The sequence below is a fragment of the Triticum aestivum genome, chromosome 1A (assembly GCF_018294505.1).
Source record: "Triticum aestivum cultivar Chinese Spring chromosome 1A, IWGSC CS RefSeq v2.1, whole genome shotgun sequence".
Taxonomy (NCBI): domain Eukaryota; kingdom Viridiplantae; phylum Streptophyta; class Magnoliopsida; order Poales; family Poaceae; genus Triticum; species Triticum aestivum.
In genome coordinates, this window is record NC_057794.1 from 377518548 (window position 1) to 377541479 (window position 22932).

General features: G+C 39.1%; 1 protein-coding gene across 2 annotated transcripts; it reads right to left on the reverse strand.

The window, feature by feature from the left end:
• Positions 1-1267: 1267 nt before the first annotated feature.
• LOC123051887 (CCR4-NOT transcription complex subunit 1) lies at positions 1268-21430 on the reverse strand. 2 transcript variants are annotated; one of them, XM_044474886.1, is made up of 51 exons: positions 21152-21430; positions 19971-20271; positions 19666-19888; positions 19238-19577; positions 19040-19153; positions 18829-18957; positions 18534-18710; positions 18253-18444; positions 17459-17596; positions 17215-17340; positions 16870-17114; positions 16255-16358; positions 15515-15609; positions 15185-15421; positions 14802-15002; positions 14566-14671; positions 14358-14449; positions 14033-14178; positions 13842-13950; positions 13589-13735; positions 13093-13140; positions 12881-13009; positions 12549-12788; positions 12334-12462; positions 12173-12255; positions 11987-12092; positions 11793-11888; positions 11403-11555; positions 10979-11161; positions 10705-10883; positions 10496-10622; positions 10287-10406; positions 9994-10038; positions 9763-9840; positions 8715-8831; positions 7944-8070; positions 6666-6766; positions 6471-6575; positions 6277-6357; positions 5568-5714; positions 5356-5493; positions 4826-4870; positions 4596-4739; positions 4417-4478; positions 3500-3653; positions 3218-3409; positions 3025-3129; positions 2738-2869; positions 1934-2182; positions 1723-1824; positions 1268-1651 (listed from the first exon to the last, which is right to left on the reverse strand). In XM_044474886.1, the coding sequence occupies exons 1-51, from the start codon at positions 21248-21250 to the stop codon at positions 1517-1519; spliced, it is 7173 nt and encodes a 2390-aa protein (XP_044330821.1). In that variant the 5' UTR covers positions 21251-21430; the 3' UTR covers positions 1268-1516. The 2 variants fall into 2 exon arrangements, with proteins under 2 accessions (XP_044330821.1, XP_044330817.1); XM_044474882.1 differs by having other exon boundaries at positions 6447-6575.
• Between the last annotated feature and the right edge of the window lie 1502 nt (positions 21431-22932).

Consider the following 22932-nt stretch of genomic DNA (forward strand, 5'->3'; position numbering starts at 1 on the left):
AGAAGCTAGACATGGCAAGAACAACATCATAGCATGCACGGATCAATAGCACCATCGTCGGCAAAATCGCTAAACAAGTTAACAATCTGCCAGGAACATTTTATAGTAAAAGTAGAGCTCGATTGACTCAAGCTAAGGTGCTTCATAAATGCAAACAAAGACATGGATGGATAGAGCACCACAATGTTAACAAAACATCCTTACTGATCATCCTCAAAAGAGGCACGGATTGCTAGAAAACAACATGAACATAAGACATAACAACAAAATCAGGGCAAGGACTTTGTGAAATTCTAAGTCCTTGAAATCAGCATTACCGATTACGCTACTTTACAATCTTGTGCTAGTCATCACAAATATCACAAAAATACATGGCAAGCACCCCTGTAAAGATGGCATGGCATATAACAAAACACATGTAGAGTTCAGGGTCATAGCATGCACACATTAATCATGGCAAAAATGACAAAAGGCCATTTGCTGAAACAGATCTGACAAATTCATCACATAGCCCTCTTCCAACAGCATTTCGGGCATCAAGATGAGCTCAAATAAAAATGATGCAATGAGATGAAATGATGTGCTCGCCGAGACGAACATTTTGATATGCTACACGCACAAATCGAAGCTATGAATGCAGAGTTATGATGCGATGAATGTGACATAAAAATAAACAGATCTGGGGACTTAGTGGAATTTCAACCTCTGCGAGAAAGTCAACGGGACGGAGCGGTGTGGGATGGCTCGGTGCAGATCTGAGATGGGGTGTTTGGATGGACGCGCGGGTGGATCTCGTCTCGTCTCTTCTCCGGCGAGGTGCCGAACTCCGGCGGTGTGCCCATCCGTTCAACATCCGTACATGGACGTCCATATGGACATAAACTGGGCACAGGTTTGCACTGAAAATGGGGCAGACCGGACACCAAACAAACAAAAAATACGGATGCGGCCGCATGTTTAGTCATGACATCTATCCGTTTGGGCCCAAAACAGACAAACGCGGATAGTATGGGGAGTCGGCCGCCGGCCGCCTTAACAACGGCTCCAGTGTATGCTCCAGCTGAGTCGGTTGGTCCCGACTTGCCAAAACACGCGCGGCGGGTGGGTTTTGTGTCGACACTCTTCATATACTGCTCAATTGAGTTCTGACCCGACATTTTGGGTTTGGGGTGGCATTTCCCTAGTCCTGGTATGCGTCATTTTGGATCTGACCGGACGGCATGCTCTGGCATACTTTACACCCCACATATTCATGGAACTCAAGAGGTTCAAGTACCAGACCGGATGTCTCCAATAAAAAGCTTTGCGAGTCGCAATTATCTCACTGGGAATGGTCAGCCTTCAGGACAGCATTATAGATCATCTGACATGCATTGTACCGCTAGATTAACCTGAAGTGCTAGACATGAGCTCACGAAAATTTACAGCAAAACTAAAAAGAAACAGACTGTCCCAAAGAATCCCCAACACTCATAAGTCATAACACAAACAGCTCACAGTATGCATAAAACATTCTCTAATGACTACCATCAGCGAGAACTCCCTCTTCTGCAGCTTTACCTCCACAAGACCTTGCAACAGACTCAAACAGCCTCTCAATCTCCGGTGCACAGCGTGTAAAGGATCGAGCCCAAAAGCTATAGCGTGGATTCTACAGAAGGCAACCCTGTATTAGACCTATTCCTTGCCAAAAAATTCTTTCAAGTAGTCGTTGTAGCATACCTTTATGAGCTCAATGAAAGTAATAAGTAATCCCCAGGGATGAGGACGATTAACTATTAGGCGCTCTAAAAGAACTCTAGTTATCTGCTCCTGTACGATATCCTGCAAGTTTCAAGTTTCAATTGGACGATGTCAGGAGGTATTTCATAGATGCATATGGGTATCACACCAAAAACCCTGAAACCCGAAAAGAGGGAACTCATTAAGTTACCTGTGTTGCCTCAGCAAACAAGTACAAAATGATGAAGGAGAAGTAGTGAGTATGATTGTTTGGATAGCGTAGCTGGTTAGCAATTGCGTTCAGGAGGAGGTAACGGCCTTCGGTATCCATATTCACTATAAGATTTCTGAAGACCTCAGTGGCTGTTTCAATCTGAAAAACATCCACCTGAGGACTTTGGTTCATTTGCTGCGCTGATGCTGATGCATTTGCCTTGTTATGCTGTAACTGTTGCACAGCCTGCATTTACAATTTAGACACCATTATAGAGTGTTCATGCATGCCAAGAAAAGTGATCAAAAACAAGCAAAGAAGGTAGAGGTAAAGGTACTTCATACTGTAACTGTAGAGACCCATAGGGTCGATGCAGATTCAAAACATGACATAGCTGTTTGGTTTAATGTCACTGAGAGCCAAAGTTTGGTCACTTCGGAAAAAATTGGCTGCCGTTTGGTTCAGCGAGAAAAGTTTGGAAAGAAGTTTCTGTAACTACGTATTTCTGGAACCAAACTTAACAAAAGAAACATGGCCAGCTAATTTGGCTGGTTTTCAGATCCTAAATTTGGGCACAAACCAAACCAGTCATAAACTTGCTATCTGTCTGAAAACACACAAACAGAAGACTAAATACAGTCCAAACCTATGTTAACCAATGCTGAAATACTATGAAAATTTGCTGATAAAAAGTGATAATATCTTCTTCACTTGGCTATTTGGACACAATATTAGGGTATAAAAAGCATTTCTAACATTGTAATGGAAAAAACAATCGCACACAAACATATAGAAACTGACCTGGATGCCAACATAGACGACCAGCGAATTAATTAAGGGAACATTATAACGAGTCCCAGCAACATTAGCTTCATTTGGAGGCAGCACTAACTTCTGCTTTAAATCAGTTAAAAAGGATGAACCTTCTGGTCTCTGCAAGAACGCAAATGAGAGAGAAAGAACAAACGTTATGTATACCATTTCTTTTTAAGGTTTCAACAATATACTCAATGAATGACTCGGACCAGCTTAAAGAATCGTCTAGACTGGAAGCTGCCGTTACATTAGAGAATGCAGACATGATTTACCTTGAGGTACTCGTCAACCTGGGTCTTCATTTGCTTTGCCTTCAAAGCACCTTCCACATCAGACATGATTCTTGGAGCTACTGAAATTTCAGCTAGCAGGTCAATCTGTATTACAAGAAACAGCTGGAGCTCATTAAACATACAACACCCAGGGGGAGTTTGTAGGTAGCATGTACTAGCAGTCGGTAAATACCTTCAAATTAGGAGTAGAGGGATCAGGAAGTCTCATATTGCGTGGAAATGCACTAAGAATAACATTACGCATTTGAATGCAGCTTGGGGGAATCACATCACAGAAACTGAAGTGGTAGTCACAGAGGAACTCAGGAAAGTCATGGAGTAGAACAAGCAGCACTCTCAAAGTTCCTTTGTATAAAAGCTGAATCTACAAAAGGAAAAGGTACAAAGTACATGAAAGTGCAACACATACTGTATATAACACAGCTGCAAACGAAGGTGCAGGGATAGAACTTACGGGCTGTCCCAGCTCAGCGTTTCTTAGATATGGTTCCATAAATTTGAACAAATCACCAAGCAGCCTCTGGAAGAATGGCCAGCCCTTTTGTGAATTGCACAGCAATAACTTCGGCATGAAGCTTCTATGGCTTACTAATTCAAGCCAAGCAAAACTACAGTGGAAAAGGCATTTAGTTGGCAAGTAACAAAAGTACATGGTAATTTCACTACTCCCTCTGATCTATATTAATTGTCGCTGATTTAGTAAAAATTAATATGTACTTTTGTTACTCAACCAGCGAAAATTAATATTGATCGGGGGGAGTACTTAAATTATTTTAAAAAACACCAAACAGTCTAATTTCATAACTTCAATATTTAAAAAAAAATACAGTGATAGGATTCAGACTTAGGGAGAGAAAGATTATCATACATATAACAACGAATTTGAACATTCTATCATTTTATTGTGATAACTTCTATTTTTTTCTTACACAATTTTGCAGAGCTTGAATCAATTTAATGCCTGTCGTTAATCGCCTTAATAGGATGGTTGGTCCCTCAAAAAAATTGTTGCAAGGGGCCTGATTACTCACATTCTAATCGAACTGAGACCATGGGGAAGTTTGAATGGCACGGTGATGGTCAAATTCATATATATGTCAAAACAAAATAATAAGGTGTTTCGAATAAGGATCAGATGATTCTAGGACAAGACCCACCTTGACACATAACAACTCATTGTTTTCAGCAAGCATGGATATTTATCAATTTGTTGAAGAGAGCATTCATAGATGGTTTTTGGATTATACATTTGAGAGTTTCAGTTGCAACACTAGGTATTGGAAGGAGAACACTATTTTGTGCCCATGAAGCATGAAATAAAAAACATAGAAGGCAATCACAAATATTAAGAAAATTCACGAGATGGCAAACCTCCATGCAGGAACTCTCAAGGGTTGAAGCACATGAAAAGCATTTGCAAATGCAGTCAAAACCTGGTGCATAAAACCATTTTCAGCAAAAAAAAAATAGTGCAAGCAAGCCATGCAAATCTGATATTATGTTAAACATATATAATTTGTGCAAACAAGTTAAATATACATAGCATATACCTGAAAACTAGCACCATCATGAAGGTCAGCAGTGCTAAGCTCACTTAGCAAATTTATAAATAATCTAAAATATGGCCGAGGATTGAAAGAAACTTTCTTTTCTTCAGCATCTTTCTGAATGATCCTAGTGGTTATGGAGAGAATCTGCAGAGCAGTAAAAAGGAAAGATTTTAGCGAATAGGCACCTTAGTAGGCTCAAATTCCCTAAGAGCTAAAGGGTAAACACTGACCTTCAGAAGAAGGCTGCCTTTGTTTGGTCCTAAATCCACGCCATACTGAAGATTGTAAAAAGAACAGTAAGTAAAGTTACTGTAACAAGCTATCAGCCGATGTACCAAAAATATCTTGGGTGTGCAATCAACAGGTACTACATCGACACTTGGCCACATAGTCTAATGTATGTTAACATTTCCTTTTATGTTGAATTGTTGACATGTCTCGAATAAGGATCAAAGGATTACTTGCAGCTTTCCCAATACTAGTTGGAACTGGGAAGCAGCAGACATATCTTGACTGAAAGTGCTCGCTATGTTAATAAACAGACAGGCAGTTTAGCTTGTCTAAACATTGCCCTAATTAGGCAAGCATTGCGACTGCGATGAACCTGCCAGTAGCGAAAGGACTCGCACAAAGCCTTGGCAAGGCCTAAAGTTGATTATTGACAAGAGATAATAGGAGTTCAAGGAAATACTATGCATCAATTTTTGCATGATTAATGCAATAAAACAAGCCCTCCTTGGAAGAAAAACATTAAATATACCTTGAACATTAAAGTCACAAGCTTCGAGTATGAATCAATTGAGAAATATGAAATCTGGAGTTGCTGGGCCGGCTGCTGAGACATCCCACCAGGAGCAATAACTTGCTCAGAGACAACAGCATGTGTGATGGCAAGTTCCTGCGTTATTTTAAGTATTAGCCCTCACATATCACGGAGATCAGTATAAACTTGATACTGGGTAGAAGAATCACCGTGAGAGTATGGAAGAAGCGGTCAGTCAAATCATCTCCCTTAAGCAAGCCATGTTGTTGCAACTGCACAATGTAATGACTATATGCTGAATCACCCATAGTTGGATGATCACATATGTGACACCAGTCCGAGAATAAAACTGCAACCTGTACATCAACCAAATACCAAATTAGCTTTCTACAAAGTTCAAACTCCAATACATCAATAAAGACAAATGACTGGAGCATATTCAAATCAACTATACACTGGGAAGAGACAAAAATAATGTGCTGATGCAAATTAAATTAAATGCATAGAGACTTGGTTCGCAATACGACTGTACGATTGGATAACATAATCAAGTCATCAACATATTAATTTATATGTGAAAGGTGATACTGCAAGTTGCATTTGTTGCACTCTTCTGGCAATAACAACTGATGTCTGCGTGGAAAATAGGAATGTTATTGTGTTGAGTGCATATATGTTTTTGCACACACTTAGATAGATGGCATCATTACTATACTGAACAGTACAATGGTAAAATAACACAACAGAAATTTTGCCACGCAAAATATGGAAAATGGAATGAAAAAAGAGTTATTAATACTAAATTACGCAAAGAAACAGTATCATTAATGTTTATCATCAATACACCCTCATAATAAAATTCTTGTGTGAAATGTATGATGCATGGTGTACGACAAAATAGGATGTCGTGTTTCCTACCTGGTCTTGAAAACTAACAGCATCCGCAAAAGCAGAATCATTTTCTTCTTTATATATTGATGAAGGACGGCCAGATAAAACCTGTAATCGAATGATAGAAATTAATCATCAAGTCAGAAAACATATACCTATAGGAACAGAGAAACTTGACCATGCATAAACATCCAAACCTTGTTATCCCTTGCATGCCTAACCTTTTCATCCTTCATGGCAGCAAAGCTAGCAGCATTCTTGAAATTACTCCTTGCAATCTCAATCAACTGCTGCAATGATTCAGGTGAACCAGGCCTGATTGCAAGCTGTAACACAGAACGTATTACCACTTACGAATAAGCAAAATAGATGGTGATTAGACCAAAGTATACAACATTTGCAAAAAAATGGCCTACCTTCGATAATGCATCAACAACATTACAAAGCTCAGAAACGCCACTGGGTTCTTGGGTAATCAATGTCTGGACAAGTGATATAGTGAACTCTGTTGCAGTCTCTGAAGATTTGGTGGATGGAGGTGAGCACATGAATACTTGATGATGTTACTCCAAAGTTACAAAGTAGCGGATGGCATTGCTTAAAGATTAGATTAGACTCCTGAATGCCTAAACATGTAATATGGCTTACATGTTTGGTATTGCGGTGGCTTTTTTTCCCCTACATTTTGCTTTTATATTTCTGCATACATCCTTATCAATTGACAGTGCCTTCTACAACGTTATAAGCTGTCATGGTAATACCTATGCTGCAGCAAAAAGTTCTTTGTAACAATGGCAAATGACAATTAGGCAAGTGATTGGAGTTTCATGATTTAATCCTTCCATCTTTACCATGGGTGTGGGTAATACATTATCCTTTTTTAATATTATTGGTATGCCCATTTAAAAGCATGTATTACACTTCCTTGAGCAATTTGTTGAACAAATCAGCGAATACTCATCATTCAGGTACTACAGTTGGTTATTAGTTTCAAAAGACTAAGAGCAGAGCAAAGAACTAGGACCATTTTCATGTTTGTGTTTCTCTGTGTTAGATGCATGCTACACAGTTCCCTTTGTGACAATAGATGCCAGAGATTCTAAGGTCCAAATTCCTACACTTACTCTGTTAAAAAGTCAAAATACTTGAGCTGGTGAAATCACATGGGTAAACTTATATGTAACAATTACTGTTCTTTTTAACTGAAATTATTATTCCACAAAGGCAGTCTAGTCATACACCAACCAAAGTAACCAATGTTGAATAATCCAGCAGACAGATTATTGATTGAAAAAGGTCAAATTGTGATAGTTTATTTACTTTCTTTCCTTCTGTTAACTTCAGTAAGACAACATACCACCACCAATATTGCATAGCAATAATCATGGCATCACACGAAGTGATGTACAGGATAGCATACAAATATTTCATTTAGAAGGGGCATAAGCTTGCGCTCATTGTTTATAAGGCGGTAAGGAGACCTAAGGCGAGCATCAACCGCCTTGACGCCTAAAGCGGGCATAATTGCAAGACGCCTTATAAACAATGCTTGTCCTTACTGCTTAGGTGATAGCTATATTTAATTTAGGGGCCATTCCACATTGTCTAGGTTGACCAAGGAAATTTGTCTAGTATTTCTTTTTCTTTTTCTATTTCTTAAATATTCAAATACAGAAATATATGTTTCAACTTACTGTTTCTTCCACTATCAATGATCTTTGCTAGATGAACATCGTAATCCCCAAGATTAAGAATCTCAGAACGAATTAGTCCAGTAACTATGTCAAGGTTAAACTTATTTTCTTCCTCAGAACAAATTACCTGCACAAAAATGTTTAATTAAGTTAATAAAATATGTGTGCCCCATAAATTAGTCATATCTCCCACAAAAGAAAAATAGTCAATACCAAAATTATGCCATTAAAAAAAAGAATTCTAAGTAGACACAGCATCGATTGACAGTAGTTGGAATCTGCACTTGATCAGCATATTGACGTGAACATTTTTGTTCTTTTAGTTAGCTTGAAGTAATCAAGCAGCTGTGAAATACTGACTAGGTGGTTGCGGTCACATATATCACCCATTTAAGGATCACAGTTTCATGGTTTAGCACCATATATAACACACATTCCCCCCGAGAAAACTGGCAGGAGCACTGCCTATTTAATTAACTTAAACAGCCCAGTCAAGAATCAAACAGTACTAGAAGTATAAATAGGAAATTTAGCATAACAAAAATGTCCATAAAATAGAAGAACAAACAAGGTAAAGATGCAACACAAAAAACTTCATTGAATTTAAATACAATGCGCATACAGGATATACCATAAAACAGAAGAACAAACGAGGTAAAGGTGCTTCTTATCAACAGAATCAGATCTTACGGAGGAGCTAAAAGAGCTTCTGCCAAATATTACAAGTGGGCAATAAAAACAGATGCTACTGTGAAGACTGAAGAAACATACCCAGCTTGTTATCTCTTTAACGATAAGTTTGCAAACATCACGTATTGCAGCTAAAGTTGCCAGAAGCCATGTGAGATAAGTACTCTTTGATGCATTTTCATACAAACTTCTGAAAACCTGGAACAAACATAACCAGGTACAAAAGAAATTGAGAACTAGAGGAATATCTACCTAATAATAAAGTACCCCGTACGTTGTCAGCAACTTTGCATAAAAGTCCCCGCACTTTTCATGAAATCAACCCACAGTCCCGATTTAAGTGAGAACAGAAGACATTCCAGATTTTGCAGAAAACCCCCTGAGGTTTTGATTTATCAACCCGCGGTCCTATTTAAGTGAGAATAGAAAACATTTTGCTTTTTGCAGAAAACCCCCTGAAATTTCAGTTAATAAACCAGCCGTTCATCTAGAAAATAACGTTTTTATATAGATTCAAATGTTTTTTTTAATATTCATAACTTCTAAACCGTAACTCCAATTTTAACATGTTATATATGAAAATTGATTAGAAAAATGTGTAGAATATGAATATGATGTTAATTTTACCTGTTACCCATTTTTAGATGCTATTTAGGGACAGATTCAAATGCTTTGAAAAATTATTCATATCTATTAAACCCTAACTCCAATTTTAACATGTTATGTATGAAAAATGATTAGAAAAATGTGTAGAATCTGAATATGATGTTGTTTCACATGTTAATAATTTTTAAATGCTGTTTAGGATGCAACATTAATCAGTAGTGCACGTCCCGTCTTTCTTTCATACCGGTGCCGATTCAAATTGAAAATGAACACCTCAAAAAAAAATTGGACACGAAAGAAACCATCTATAACCATGCATGTCCGTCGGTGAGAGTGGGAAGAAGGATAAATGGCAAGATTGATAAGATGCCATGTTGAAATAAAGAACGTGGACCTATTGAGGTCTCGAGTCATGGTTAGTGTTAGGGGCGTGTGGTATTTTTTTTCTCCCGTTGCAATGCACGGACTCTTTTGCTAGTAGAGGAATAAATGCATAATTACGAACGAGAAAAGGATAACAAACCTTTTGTGCAATCAATAATGCAGCTTCATCCCGCTTAACACATCTGTGTAAAATATCAGGAACTTCTGCAATAACAGACTGAACAGAACAATAACCCAACATAAAGGTCACATTGTGTCAAGAAAAAGCACAATTACTAAATTAAAAATCCAGTCTAACAATATATAAAAAGGAAAAGGAAACCAAAAAATGAAACATTAAAGGAAATGCTGACGTAGCAGTATAGCTGACCTGAATTTCTACATCTTTACCATCATTGGCAATCAAGGCTTCAAGCTGAAAGTAAGAGGTAGAATAAAGTAAGCTCAGTGATAGCATTCAGGGTAAAGACTCTGCATATATCAATGACAATAAACCCCGCTTAGTAATTGACATGCAAAGTTTTGTAGTTAGCAGGGACTTCCTGAACAATGCAGCAAGAAATCATAATTTCTAGGTGCACTTTAGGTAGTAACACGCTACCATACACCATGACATTCCTCCATGGTACAGCAGTTGGGTTCAAATATAACAATGAGCGTTACCTTCTGTGCAACTTGATGGTATCTGTCTAATCCGTTGTCAGTACTCAAAGGTTCAGCGAAAACAGATTCCATATGGTCAACAGCAGTCGTAGGTGAAAGAGGCACCATAGAGCCAAGATCCTGGTAGCAGGGTTTTACAAGTTAGGAAATTAACTTCCAATTCGTCACTGTACTTTATTAATGCAAAGGAAAGTGTGGAAGTCACTGACTTTAGTTCCAGCTGTTGATTCACCCACTGGAATGTCATTAGATGACATAGGGGGGAAAACAGATGCAATGTTAGTAGTCCCACCAGCTTGGGCAAAAGTGTCACTTGTACCAATTTGTGTGGAAACACTGCAGAAGACAGAAGATATCTAATGCATCAGAACAAGATGCTCCAATAAGAGCAGAAAAAAATGGATGTATGTGTTGTTACCTTAAAAGTTGTGTGGTACCATGATCTGACTCTTCAGGAACCAGATCTGCTGGTTGTACCAAATTTGGGCTATAAAGTCGAGGTATACTGGAATTGCCTGGTGCAGCAGTCACGGCTGTAGCAGAAGCGGTAGCTCCAGCATTTTGACTACTCTGGCTGTGCCATACAGTAATGAAGTCCTGAATTCAACAGTTAACCATGATTTAAGCAGTCAATTGTACTAGGAACCAAAAAGATTGTAGAACAAAGAGAAATTCACGCTCAGCCACTTCACCTCATACACTCGTTGTTGGCTAGCACACAAATGGCCAGTAGGCTTTGGACGAAGTGCATCCGGGACACGTGCAAGACCTTGAGTGTAAGGAAAAGCATCATAATATCCAGAACCAAGCAACTCCTTTTGCCTCCTTAGCTGTGAAAAAGGCTGCTTGATTTCTCCATCGATCATCTCAACAGCCTGCAATATTCTCATTGATGTTGTGATGCTGTAACAGAACATTCCATATTTTCTGCTATACTGCTGAGCGTATACATTTGGTAGCAAAAGTTAAAAGGTCCAAAAATGGCTGATAGCATAGTAAGTGAAGCAACACTATACCAATTGCTACTTATCATCACATTTACGGAAGCAAGAACTAGAAATAGAAATGCCAACGATTACAAGGTATGTAAGCAAAATTAATAAAACATGAAGATACCTTGCGTGTTGCAACAGTCTCTATTAGCGCACATCCAAGATCTAGATTATCATTGATCAGAATATGAACAATCTGCTCAGTGGTTTCACTGTTATTGTTCAGGTTCTGAATGAGACTTCGAAGATGAGACGACAAAGCAACACGAAGAGGCTCCTGCCAGCAGAAGACAGAACAATTGAATATGGCATCATACATCAAATCTAAACCTAAATGAATCTACTCCCTCTGTTCCAAATTACTCGTCGCAGAAATGGATGTATCTAGAACTAAAATACATCTAGATACATCCATACCTGCGACAAGTAATTCGGAACGGAGGGAGTACTAATCAACGCGCTGGGACTGTAACTACACCTGGAAATTACATCTAAGAGCCTTATGCAAAAATACCTTGGAAGTTACATGAGCTAGACTCCCAGCTAGCGTGCCAACCATCAAATGTGCAGCGCGAGATACCGCACTATCATCAGATTCCATTGCTAAATCCTGCAGGAAAAATATGCCAGCATGTCATAAACTTTCGACTACAGCAAGACAAATGGCTAATGAACATGTACAGCTAGGGAAATAGTCCAGGCGTTCACCTTAAGAATAAGCTCCTTAGTAGTTCGGGTAGCTATTGTAACACTTCTTTGAATAACAGGGCCTATAATTTCTTTAATAGCCTTATCCAAAGCAACATCCATGATTCTATGATGATGAAGAGTGTTAGTAGACCATCAGTAAAATAAACTGAAATGTCAGCTAAACTTGTCTTGTAAAAGACATACTTGCTATATTGCAGTGAGCCAAGAGAACTAAGCTTTTCATTAATTCTAAAATATATATCCGCGCGAGGTATTGCTGCCATAAGCTGTAAAAAAACATATAAGAAAACAAAGTCGAGTACAGAAAAAGCAAAGTTGGAAATTAAGAAAAAACAAGGGCAAACCTGACTAAGAGTAAACAAAGCCGGTAATGGAGACGGCGTTTGAGATGGTGAAACCTGATCGGGCATTATTAAAGCAACCTTATCATCTTCAACCATGCTGTTTGGAGGAAGACGAAGAGGTGGTGCATACTGCAGAATAAAGGTATCCAAATGAGTAGAGAACAAAAAGGTTTCCACGTCATAAGTACTAATTAATTATGTGCGCACAAATCAACCTGGTTTAACATATTTGGGATGCTAGTAGCCCGTGAGGTACTAGTTAACTCTGGTTGCACTTCAACAACATTTTTTGCTGGGATCATACCAGAGGAAACCTCTGCAACGACTGGTGTTTGAGATGCAGTGACATCTTTATTAGAAAAATCCGGATTTCCTTCAAGTTGACGAGTACGAGCTTTAAGAAGAGAAGATGGTTTTACATCTTTCATGTCCACACTGAGGTTCTTAAACAAGACCTACAACCTCAAATGACCACAATTAGCTTGCGCAATTCCAAGCCAGATATGTTGACAGCACCAAAAAAAATAGAATAAAGAATAGCAAGAACCTCAATGTCAAACTTCAGGTTCATCTTGAGATTAGGTAGATTATAGATCTCAGCAAGTAGGCTAAGAATACCCATTGTCCATGGATTTGGAGGACGATATGCTATACTTGAATGGCAAGGTTCAAGAATCTGTAAAGCACCATCTGGTCATAACGACAATCACCACAAAATAAAGAATTCTTTTAAATCAGATTAACATAAAAAAACAGAACCTTTGAAGTGAACGGAATGACTGCGATCATCAGACCCCTTTCATATGCCTTCAAAAATAATCAGAATAAAAAATGTCAGCACAAGAAGAAACGTTTTGGGATGCTAGTACCTCACGGGCTACTAGCATCCCAAATAAATATAAATAAATAAATATATATATATAATGCTTGACTGAAACCTTATCTATACAACTCAAAACGTGCCGCACAAGTCTACATGCCTCAGACACAAGATAAAAGTCAAAATGGCAACACTGCAACATAGAATTATTTCACCAATACATACAACTCACACAATGCCAAATTCAGCACCCAAAACAAAAGTATAACAACAAGTACTGTTCTGTTAAAAGTAACAGCAAATCCAGAGGTTTCAATATTAGTTGCAGTAATGAACAAACAGAAGTCCAAAAACGATACTGTATCTCTCTGGTTTGGGTATGAGAAAACATTACGATAAAGAACGGACTCAAATGGACTAATTTCAAAGTACTACCTCAACTATAAGAATTTTGGGATCAATTTCCTTCGCTCGTAACGTTTGATTCCTTCCTATGGTGAGCTTTCCTAGCCAACTACCCAGATTTTTTAGCAACGAACGCTCTTCGGAACTTGATTTTATAAGATCCGATTGCAACAAAGCCTGCAGAAAAACAATTTCAAATTTTTAACTATAGATTGGTAGAACAAGAAAGGAAGACATTCCTCAAAAAAAAACGCAAGGAATACACAAGTAAGTAATGCAAGACCTTGCAGTTCTCATATGTAGCTTTCACCATTTCCTTATTCAACGCTTTTGAGTTAACTTTGTCGAAGAACTTCAAATACAAGTCATGAAAATTCGGTTCGATGCTTGCCCTGTAAAATTTTGCATATGCTTTTGGGATCTGACAAGTAGAAAGTTGTTGCATAAAAAAAATATGTTGGTCATCAGGAGTACCTTTTCATGACCATGTATTGCGCAAACCAAGGATAATACTGATCCTGAGAAACCTCATTAAATTCCCTTGCCTTAGCATCCAAGTTAGAATTGGAAATATTGTTGATCATGAAGAATATCTTGTCTTGAACTTCAGATGGAGGGGCCTATGTGAGGTAGAAACGATTAAATTAAGTTGTTAACTAACCAAGACTATTCAAATAAAGTGATAGAACTACACTAGACACCTAAAAAACCTCACCTACTATACCATTTCAGTTCTCACACTAAAACTTTAGCCTAGAGTATAAATGTGGTAAATTTCACTTTGGAAGACTAAGCAAACCTCAACTGATGTATCTCTTCGTTCTGCTGCAGCAACAAGAGTTTCAATATTTAAAGCAGCTCCAAATCCTGTAGTGTATGGAGATCGAGTGCCTAACAAAATAATATCATAAAATTATAGTCATGCTATAAGCAATGAACCATCACTACTACAGTTACTAACATATTTCTGGTTAATATCAAACTTTAATATGTAAGCCAGAAGTAACCTGAAGGAGCTGAACTTCTAGGCCTCAGAAAATTAGTGGATTGTGAAGAGGCTGAAATAGTGGCAGAATGATGAGGAGAAGCTTGTAAGGATGGTGGTGCGGTAACCTACAATTGATCATAATTTGCAAGAGATTAAAGACACATTGTGATAAACTTGATATACAGGACATAAATGGAAAATTTACTACATCTGCCAAGCGTCAAAAGATGAAGAAAGTTAATTTGATCCTAATACCTTCGGAGCCATAGACAAATCACCAGGTGTTGAAGCAGTAGGTTGACTGATAGATAGAATGTTCTTAGCTTGGACGCTGTTTGTAGAACCTTTGGACCTCTCCCCAAGAAAACCCTGGTACCTCTGTTGCAGTGGAAAAGAAGAAGGCCGTTCAAGCTGTGCTGGAGTCGGATTGGTGAACTGCCATGATGCGTCAGAAACCTACATAAGCCAGACAACTCTTTCATATAAGGGAAGTCGGTACTAGTACACAAATTTAGCATGCCAAACAAATTATTGTATTTAAGAATGTCAAAAAATATGTCGCAAGAGTCAGTTCATGATCCAAGCAATTACAAGATTTCCAGCGTGACTTTACTTCTTGAAATGCAATGTGGGTATACCTCTGTGTTTCCGATAGATGGTGAACCAGAACCATGCGGATCCACAGAAAATATGTTGCCAATATTTGGTTCATTTTGACTTGATGATATCTTGGCAAGTGCCTGCTCAATTGCAGAGACTAATTCGGCATGTGTTCCACGAAGATGTGAGATCTGCAATATGTGGTTGCAGTATTGCGGCCACTCTATTACACGATCCATAAACTGCTCGAGCGCTGTCGTGCCGAACATAAACATCTGCAACCATCAAGCAACCAACAATCCAGAAGTTACATAAAAGTTGACTGACATAATGGAAACAACATAAAGATTCAAGTAATAACAGCTAACCTTTGAATCAATAGATTTACGCAGGGCATCAAGAACACTGCGTAGAGCAACTCCAAGTCCCAGGTGAGCCACAAGTTGATGTTTAATGAGAGAGCCTATTTCAAACATGAAACTACATCAAAACTAATACATCACAGTAAATCTTAACTTCTTTTTAGGGAAGATACAAAAGCTTTGCATTAAGCAGAAAAGCAAACAAAATTACAACAAATCAGCAGTATATCATGCCTCAATTTGGTAGAACAAAATTTTAAGCCTGCTATACAATTGTGTAGTACTTAAATACAACAGTATCTTCCATTACTTTCAAAAATGAGTGAGTGAAATACACATAAATCAGCAACAAAAGAAAAATCACCCATTTAGACTGCCCAGCAGAACAAGCAAATGCATACTTGTAAAAATACTAAAAATATGATACTTCAAAATCAAACTCAGTAGATTCCACAACAAAACAAAAAACTGGAATCCTCTATCTTAATTACCACTCATAACTACAGTCCCGCCTTCCTATATACTACATAACTTTGGAAGTAGCGGTCATAGAGAACAATGAACACTTCCAATGAAAACCATCCACAAATTCGAACCAGAAGATATCTGACAAACAATTTAATAGTGTTATGTGCATATAAGTTCACCAGTCAACATATTGGAAAACTTTTGAGTTGATTACAACAAACTAATGCCCACAGCATCTGGAATCTGGGTAACTTCAGCAAAGCAAAGTGATCACTTACCCATAAGAACAGCAGCTAGCTTAAGCTGTGTATCTGGATACTTTGGGAAGAACTTGTACTCTTCGAACAGGTTTGAGATCATGCAATTGAAAATTGCTAGCTCCCTGGTCATTGATAACATTAAGAATCCAAAGATAAGTAGGTGAAGAAACAGAGTACAGACAACTCAAATGCTAAAGCATCATTAAAAAAATGAAGGTACAAACGATGCTAATGAGGGGTTGTACTGAGAAGGAATTCAGCCAACTAATTTACAGGATTGCCTCGTATCATATGTGAATGGAAGGTATTATTTATAGCAATTATAATAAAAGGGGTACTTTTGTTTCTGACACAGGCTCCCTTACAGATAGGTGGGAGGCTGAATGCAGTGAGAGAACTCAGTGACGAGCGGAATCGCAATAGCACATTAGTCAACACAACATACAGGGTCACATCTCGAAAAGAAAAAAGGGATCTAGGCAAGATGAACAAGTTAGGCCAGAGGAGAAAGAGGCGCAGATATAAGTTGTGCCTACTATTGCTTCTTCCTATCACATCTTGAGACTTTATCAAGACGAGTCGATCAGGTAACAGATTAAGCAGAGAGTAGATCATAACTAGTATGGAAATCACCTCTTGTTCGTAGACTCTTTGAAGCGTGCAAGCATTTGTATCATAGCATCAATGCTTATCTGTTCAGAAAACATCTGGTGAAAATATATATTTGCCTGTGTTTCAATGTCATCAGAACCTCCCTCGGAAGTAGGAATGTCCCTTCCAAGAGAACTTTGAGTCCTTGATTCATACGCTGCTTCCACTCTATTTAGTTCATCCACCAGTTGGTTAGTCAACAGCTGTCCAGAGTGAGACTGAAGAACCTGCCAATGACACGCCATATGTACATATATTTACATCCATGCAAAGAAGGTACCACCATAATGTACAACAGGCACAGAATGAACAGGGCATAGTCAGAACCTTTATAAATAAAGGACATGATTCCCAGCAAATATTCGTGATAGTAGCTTGAGGTTGTTGGATGACACCCTCTGCAGCAGCATGAGTTGTGTTGACCACACTTTCTTTCAAGAATTTAACACATTCCTGGGAGTGCAAAATGTTAGCATGCAAGTTAAGAGCACAACACCGAACTAAAGTGGAAGTACTTAGAAGTACAATCTGCATGATCATGTAGTGGTGTATGGAAAGTCATGTATATTACCTCAATAAAAGCCTCTCTGTGTGCACTGAACTTCTCGGTTATCCATTTCTCTAGATTGCTATGATCGTTCCGAAAGGAAACTGTGGCAAGTTTGATGCTAAATGCTAAGGGAGTGGAATCAAGGACAGCGGATAGGATCTGTTTCATAAGAAGTGAAAGGGTGATGAAGCAAGCACTAAGCCCATTAATACCAGAATGGCCTATTCATTATAAGCATGAAACCGATATAAATGATATAAACATATTCAACTGATGTAAAGTAGAAGTTGAAATACAGCCCCATGAATAAAATCCATTTATTGTATTAGCAGAAAGTCAACTGCAGAAAGTTCCTGCTTCCATTGAATATTAAGCTTTGCAGATTGGTCCATACACAAAGATATTCGCTTCAACACAAGACTGGCTAAGTTTCAACAAGTATAATCCATTACTGGCACCACAAAGACAGAAGTATGCAATCATACCATTAATTGTGGTAAAGACATATTCCAGTTTGTGCTTCCTAGTTCAAACTTAAGAATTCATCGCTTTAGCCAACTGAGTTTGCCTTTCTAAGCATTAAAGTAGCTTAGGAGCCACTAATAACTTCTAAAAAATCACTAATCTTTATTTGGGCTGTCCAATAAAACCCAGAACATATTACTATGTACACAATAATCTATTTACCTAGCATGGATTGATTGAAAATACATGCAACTCAACAGCAGGTATTTAAATTCGAAGATACAAAATACAATAATGTTGCTCAGTTGCAACTCAAAAGTCATTGCATCAGATAAGCGTAATTGTGTTACCTTTAGGTCTTGACATACATCAACAGTTCTCAAAAGACAAATTATATCAGAATGAGCATCAACAAATCCTCGGAGAGTAAGGGAAGGGTTGAGATGCCAGAGATAGTTCATTAGACTGCTATTTTTAGTGTCCTTCAATAAAGCAGGGAATACGCATGACAATACTTCATACTGGAGGAGATTGTATGCAGTCTGCAAACAAGGAATAAATTTCCAGGTAAGTGAGAAATATGCAGTATTTGGAGAAAAAAGTTCTGCAGTTCTAGGAACAGAAAATATACATTGATTTGGCTAACGCCAAGAAGTAACACATCTGGACAATGACTGAGTGGGTAGTCCAGCAGCGGTCGCGCTAATGTTGCATAGCCAAGGTCAGCAAGCTGGCATAACACCTCCAAAAGGTCTAGGCAGTACCAAGCCTGATTGCCTTGGATATGATTAGCCAAGTCTGCAAATACCTAAGGGAGATTTTAAAAGAAGGTTAGAAGTATGTGGAATACAAGATGCTTACTACGTTTGACCCCAAAAAAAGATGTTTACTACGAGTAAGACAAGCTGACAGGATATAGAAAATACCAGCTTCCTGGAAGAATGTTTAAATGTAAATGTATCTGCTGGGGCAGCCACTGCATGTTTCAAGAATGATAATTGCCCTTCTAAATTCTTCCACAGTGACCCACAGATGGCATGAAGCGGAAATGGATCCTGTATGGTTCAATGAACTAGTCAACTACACACTCAGGAATTTAGTTAATTCAGTTCCAGGAACTATAACGCATGCGCATACCTTGCAAGCCCGAGAATATATAGACATCAATAGACGGAAAGCCCCTTCATCAGGGATACTGAAACCCTCGTGGTCCAGGTTTTCCATTACACTTGTCCAATTTGTTTGTGGAGCCTAAGTTTGCAACCATAAACAGGTTATTGGATCTTAAAAAGGAAGAACGGAAACAACAGGCAAATATAACAAAAAGAAACTCACAATTTCATTGATTGAGTCCACGAGAACATTGATATCCCATGCCGTTGACTGAAATGAGTCATTTGTTTGGCTGTTGCCAAAAGCCGAAATGAATGTTGAATATGTGTTATGAGCCTCACCAAGACCAGCGGCAGTAGTAACAACAGCCCCAAGCAACTTAGATACTCCCAAATCATCGAGAGGCTCAAAAAGTGATAATGTATCTTTACAATGTGCAATATCAGCAGTACATCCATAACCCAATTCAGTAATGATGTCAGCCATGCTTATCTCCTTCCCGATTTCAGATAAAAGGGAATCAAAATCATCATCAAAGCTACCGATGTACATCTCCATGTGGCTGTAAGACACAAAATAGCAAGGACATGTACATGAATAGAGCATCATAGAAGATATACTAGAACACAAGTTGGAAAAATTCTGAAAACCTTGAAGCTGGCCGAACATTGCTGTCCTGAACAAGGACAGGGACATGGAATGGCATCTCTTTGACTTTGAATAGGGAAATAATGTTAGTAAAAGAATCCATATGCTTTGAGAGGCCATCAGTCTGGTGAAGAAACACAACAATATCATGAATTTGGTCATTCGATATAGACTGTGCAGGATTTTTACATAACTCCTCGATTTGAGCAATTGAAAATCTTTGGCCTGCAAAACAAATAAATAAGGTGCAAATAAGTACCTATAAAAACTGATCAGACCAACAAATTCTGCTTTCCAGGACACTTACCTTTCAGATTCAAGCCTATATTCTCGGCATCTGACAGGGCAAGTCCAATACCAACCCTCTCAGCTCTGGATAGATCAAGTTCATTTGACAACGTTTCAAGGAAAACATCACTGACAGATAAAGTCCTCAGTGCTTCACAAAAACAGGTGCTGAAGTATGGTTTATCCAGACAATATCTGAAAACGGTGGATAAAAGATCTTGTTTCGATTGAGAGTATTTTGCCACCCCGGCATTCAGCAGCACCTCATCCAAACAAACTTGAAGCAGTAAAATGCAACCATCAGGACTGCAGTCAGCTAACTGAAACACAGCAAAAGTGAAACAAAAAAAGATATTAGGATGGCTATAATCCATAAGTTCAGACAAAGTAAAAATTGCTGGGATCAGATGAATGTAAGGAAATTACTAAGGCAGCACATCTTTCAAGATTCAATCAGGAAGTTTCTGAATGCTGCAGTCACCTAGATGATGCAGTATTGCATATCACTGCACCAATATTGTAAATAGTACACGAAGAGTGTAGAACACATCTCACAAGATCTTCTTCTTATATTGAAATATAAGCAAAGATATTTGAAAGTATTCTTCGAACGATTGGTTGTAAAATGCACAGTTCAACTAGCTGTCTCTGAAGCAATTCCAAGGAAAAAGATGCAAATGGCCGCAAACACATGCAACTTAACAACAAACCCCATGTGAAAACATTTTATATTCTTCTTAAGGGGCTCTTTGTGTTAACAAAAACCGAATGTGCCCTTCACCATAATATTCACTGTAAACATCAAATCTAAACGAACGGACTAAGAAGCAAAAAAATTGAGGACAGGAATAAGAAGAATTTTGTTCACTATGCATCTATCCTAAAGCTTAAATGGCGCATACGAGTGAATTTTGCCACATATTTTGGAAACTTATGCACCCTGATGGAACCGATCAAGAGTGTTCACGTTATCCCAGCCAAATTTTAGGTTAAAATCGTGCAAAAGTACGAGCGTAAGACAGCTAAATCCGCAAAACCCTAGATTGGTCCTGAGATGGAAGCGTTCCTAAGCACGAATCCATCACGGGGCGGATCCTTGGATCCAGACGAGCAGAACATGAATCGACCACCAGAGGCATGCGTCGGGAGAAACGAAGCCGCTTCGGGGAGGAAGGAGAGGGGACGGGGGCATCTCGTAACCTGGCAGAGCTCGCGGTAGATGGAGTCGACGGTAGAGTCGTCGGCGCCCTGGACGAGGGAGCGGACCTCGTCGGCGACGGCGGAATTGAAGGGGATCATCTCGCGGACGGCGAAGGGCGGGCGTGGGCGCCCTGGGTTTGCCGCTGCGAGCACGAGCGAGAGGCTACGAGAGCAGGGGCGAAGGCGAAAGGCGGTGGCGAGCGGTGTTTGTCGAGCTCTGGTGGGGAAAAAAAGGTCAGCGAAATCAGGAAACGCCGATGTAGCGCGACAGGTGGGGTGATGGATTGCGCAGCCAACCGGGCCAAGTGGCCATTTATGTTCACAATTATGGCCCTCTTTGTTTGGACTTGTGCTTCTGTTTTGCCTGCTTTTGCAGCATTTTCGCTCTGACAAAAAAACCACAAAAACTTCTAAATAGAGATTTTTTTTCTTTAACTTTTGGCTTATGAATCAATATTATTATATGATGGTATAAGCCAAAATCTAGAAAAAATAACACTTATTTATGAGGTTTTTTGTTTTTATATGATGGTATAAGCCAAAAGCTGAAGCAAAAAACACATATTTAGAAACTTCTTTGATTTTTTTGTCAAAATGAAAAGGCTGCAAAATCAGAAGCAAAAGCCCAAATAAACAGAAACAACTATGCGACATCATCCAGGGCCCAAAAAGACGATACATTTCGGAACATTCAAGCGACAGATTTCAAAAAAGTTCCAAACAACAGATTACAATGGTTGTGTTTGTTTGGGTTTTAGAGAGCAGTTTCCGATAGAAATAAGCTAAAGTTGTAACAAACAGCTAAAACGGGGCAGTTTCCGGCTGACAGTCAAAACGGTTTCAGGCCTTTTTACGTGGTATAGGGCGAAGCGAGGCCAGTCGTGCTTCCACCAGGAAGCTGATTTCCCTCGGTCAAATTTCCACCGACGCCCTTGACAATTCAACGCAATTACGAAAGGAATGTGTCGGTGTCAAAACCGGCGGATCTCGGGTAGGGGGTCCCGAACTGTGCGTCTAAGGCGGATGGTAACAGGAGGCAGCGGACACGATGTTTACCCAGGTTCGGGCCCTCTTGATGGAGATAATACCCTACGTCCTGCTTGATTGTTCTTGATGATATGAGTATTACAAGAGTTGATCTACCACGAGGTTAAAGAGGCTAAACCCTAGAAGCTAGCCTATGATATGATTGTCTGTTGTTCTATGGACTAAAACCCTTCGGTTTATATAGACACCGGAGGGGGCTAGGGTTACACAAGGTCGGTTACAAAAGAGGAGATATACATATCCGTATTGCCTAGCTTTCCTTCCATGCCAAGTAGAGTCCCATCCGGACACGGGACGAAGTCTTCAATCTCTTATCTTCATAGTCCAACAGTCCGGCCAAAGGATATAGTACGGCTGTCCAAAGACCCCATAATCCAGGACTCCCTCAGTAGCCCCTGAACCAGGCTTCAATGACGAACCAGGCTTCAATGACGATGAGTCCGGCGCGCAGTGTTGTCTTCGGCATTGCAAGGCGGGTTCCTCCTCCGAATACACCATGAAAGAGTTTGAATACAAGGACAGTGTCCGACCCTGCAAAATAAGTTCCACATACCACTGTAGAGAGAATAACATTTCCACAAATCTAATCTGCTGACACGTTTTGATAGCATGACATCACGCCATGGCCCGGTCATTATTCGAACCATTTTTCTCAACCAGCTCCGCACATAACGCGAGGCGGTTTTTTTGACACGTCTTGTCAAAGCAGAGATCGTGTCCCCCTTATCACGGGA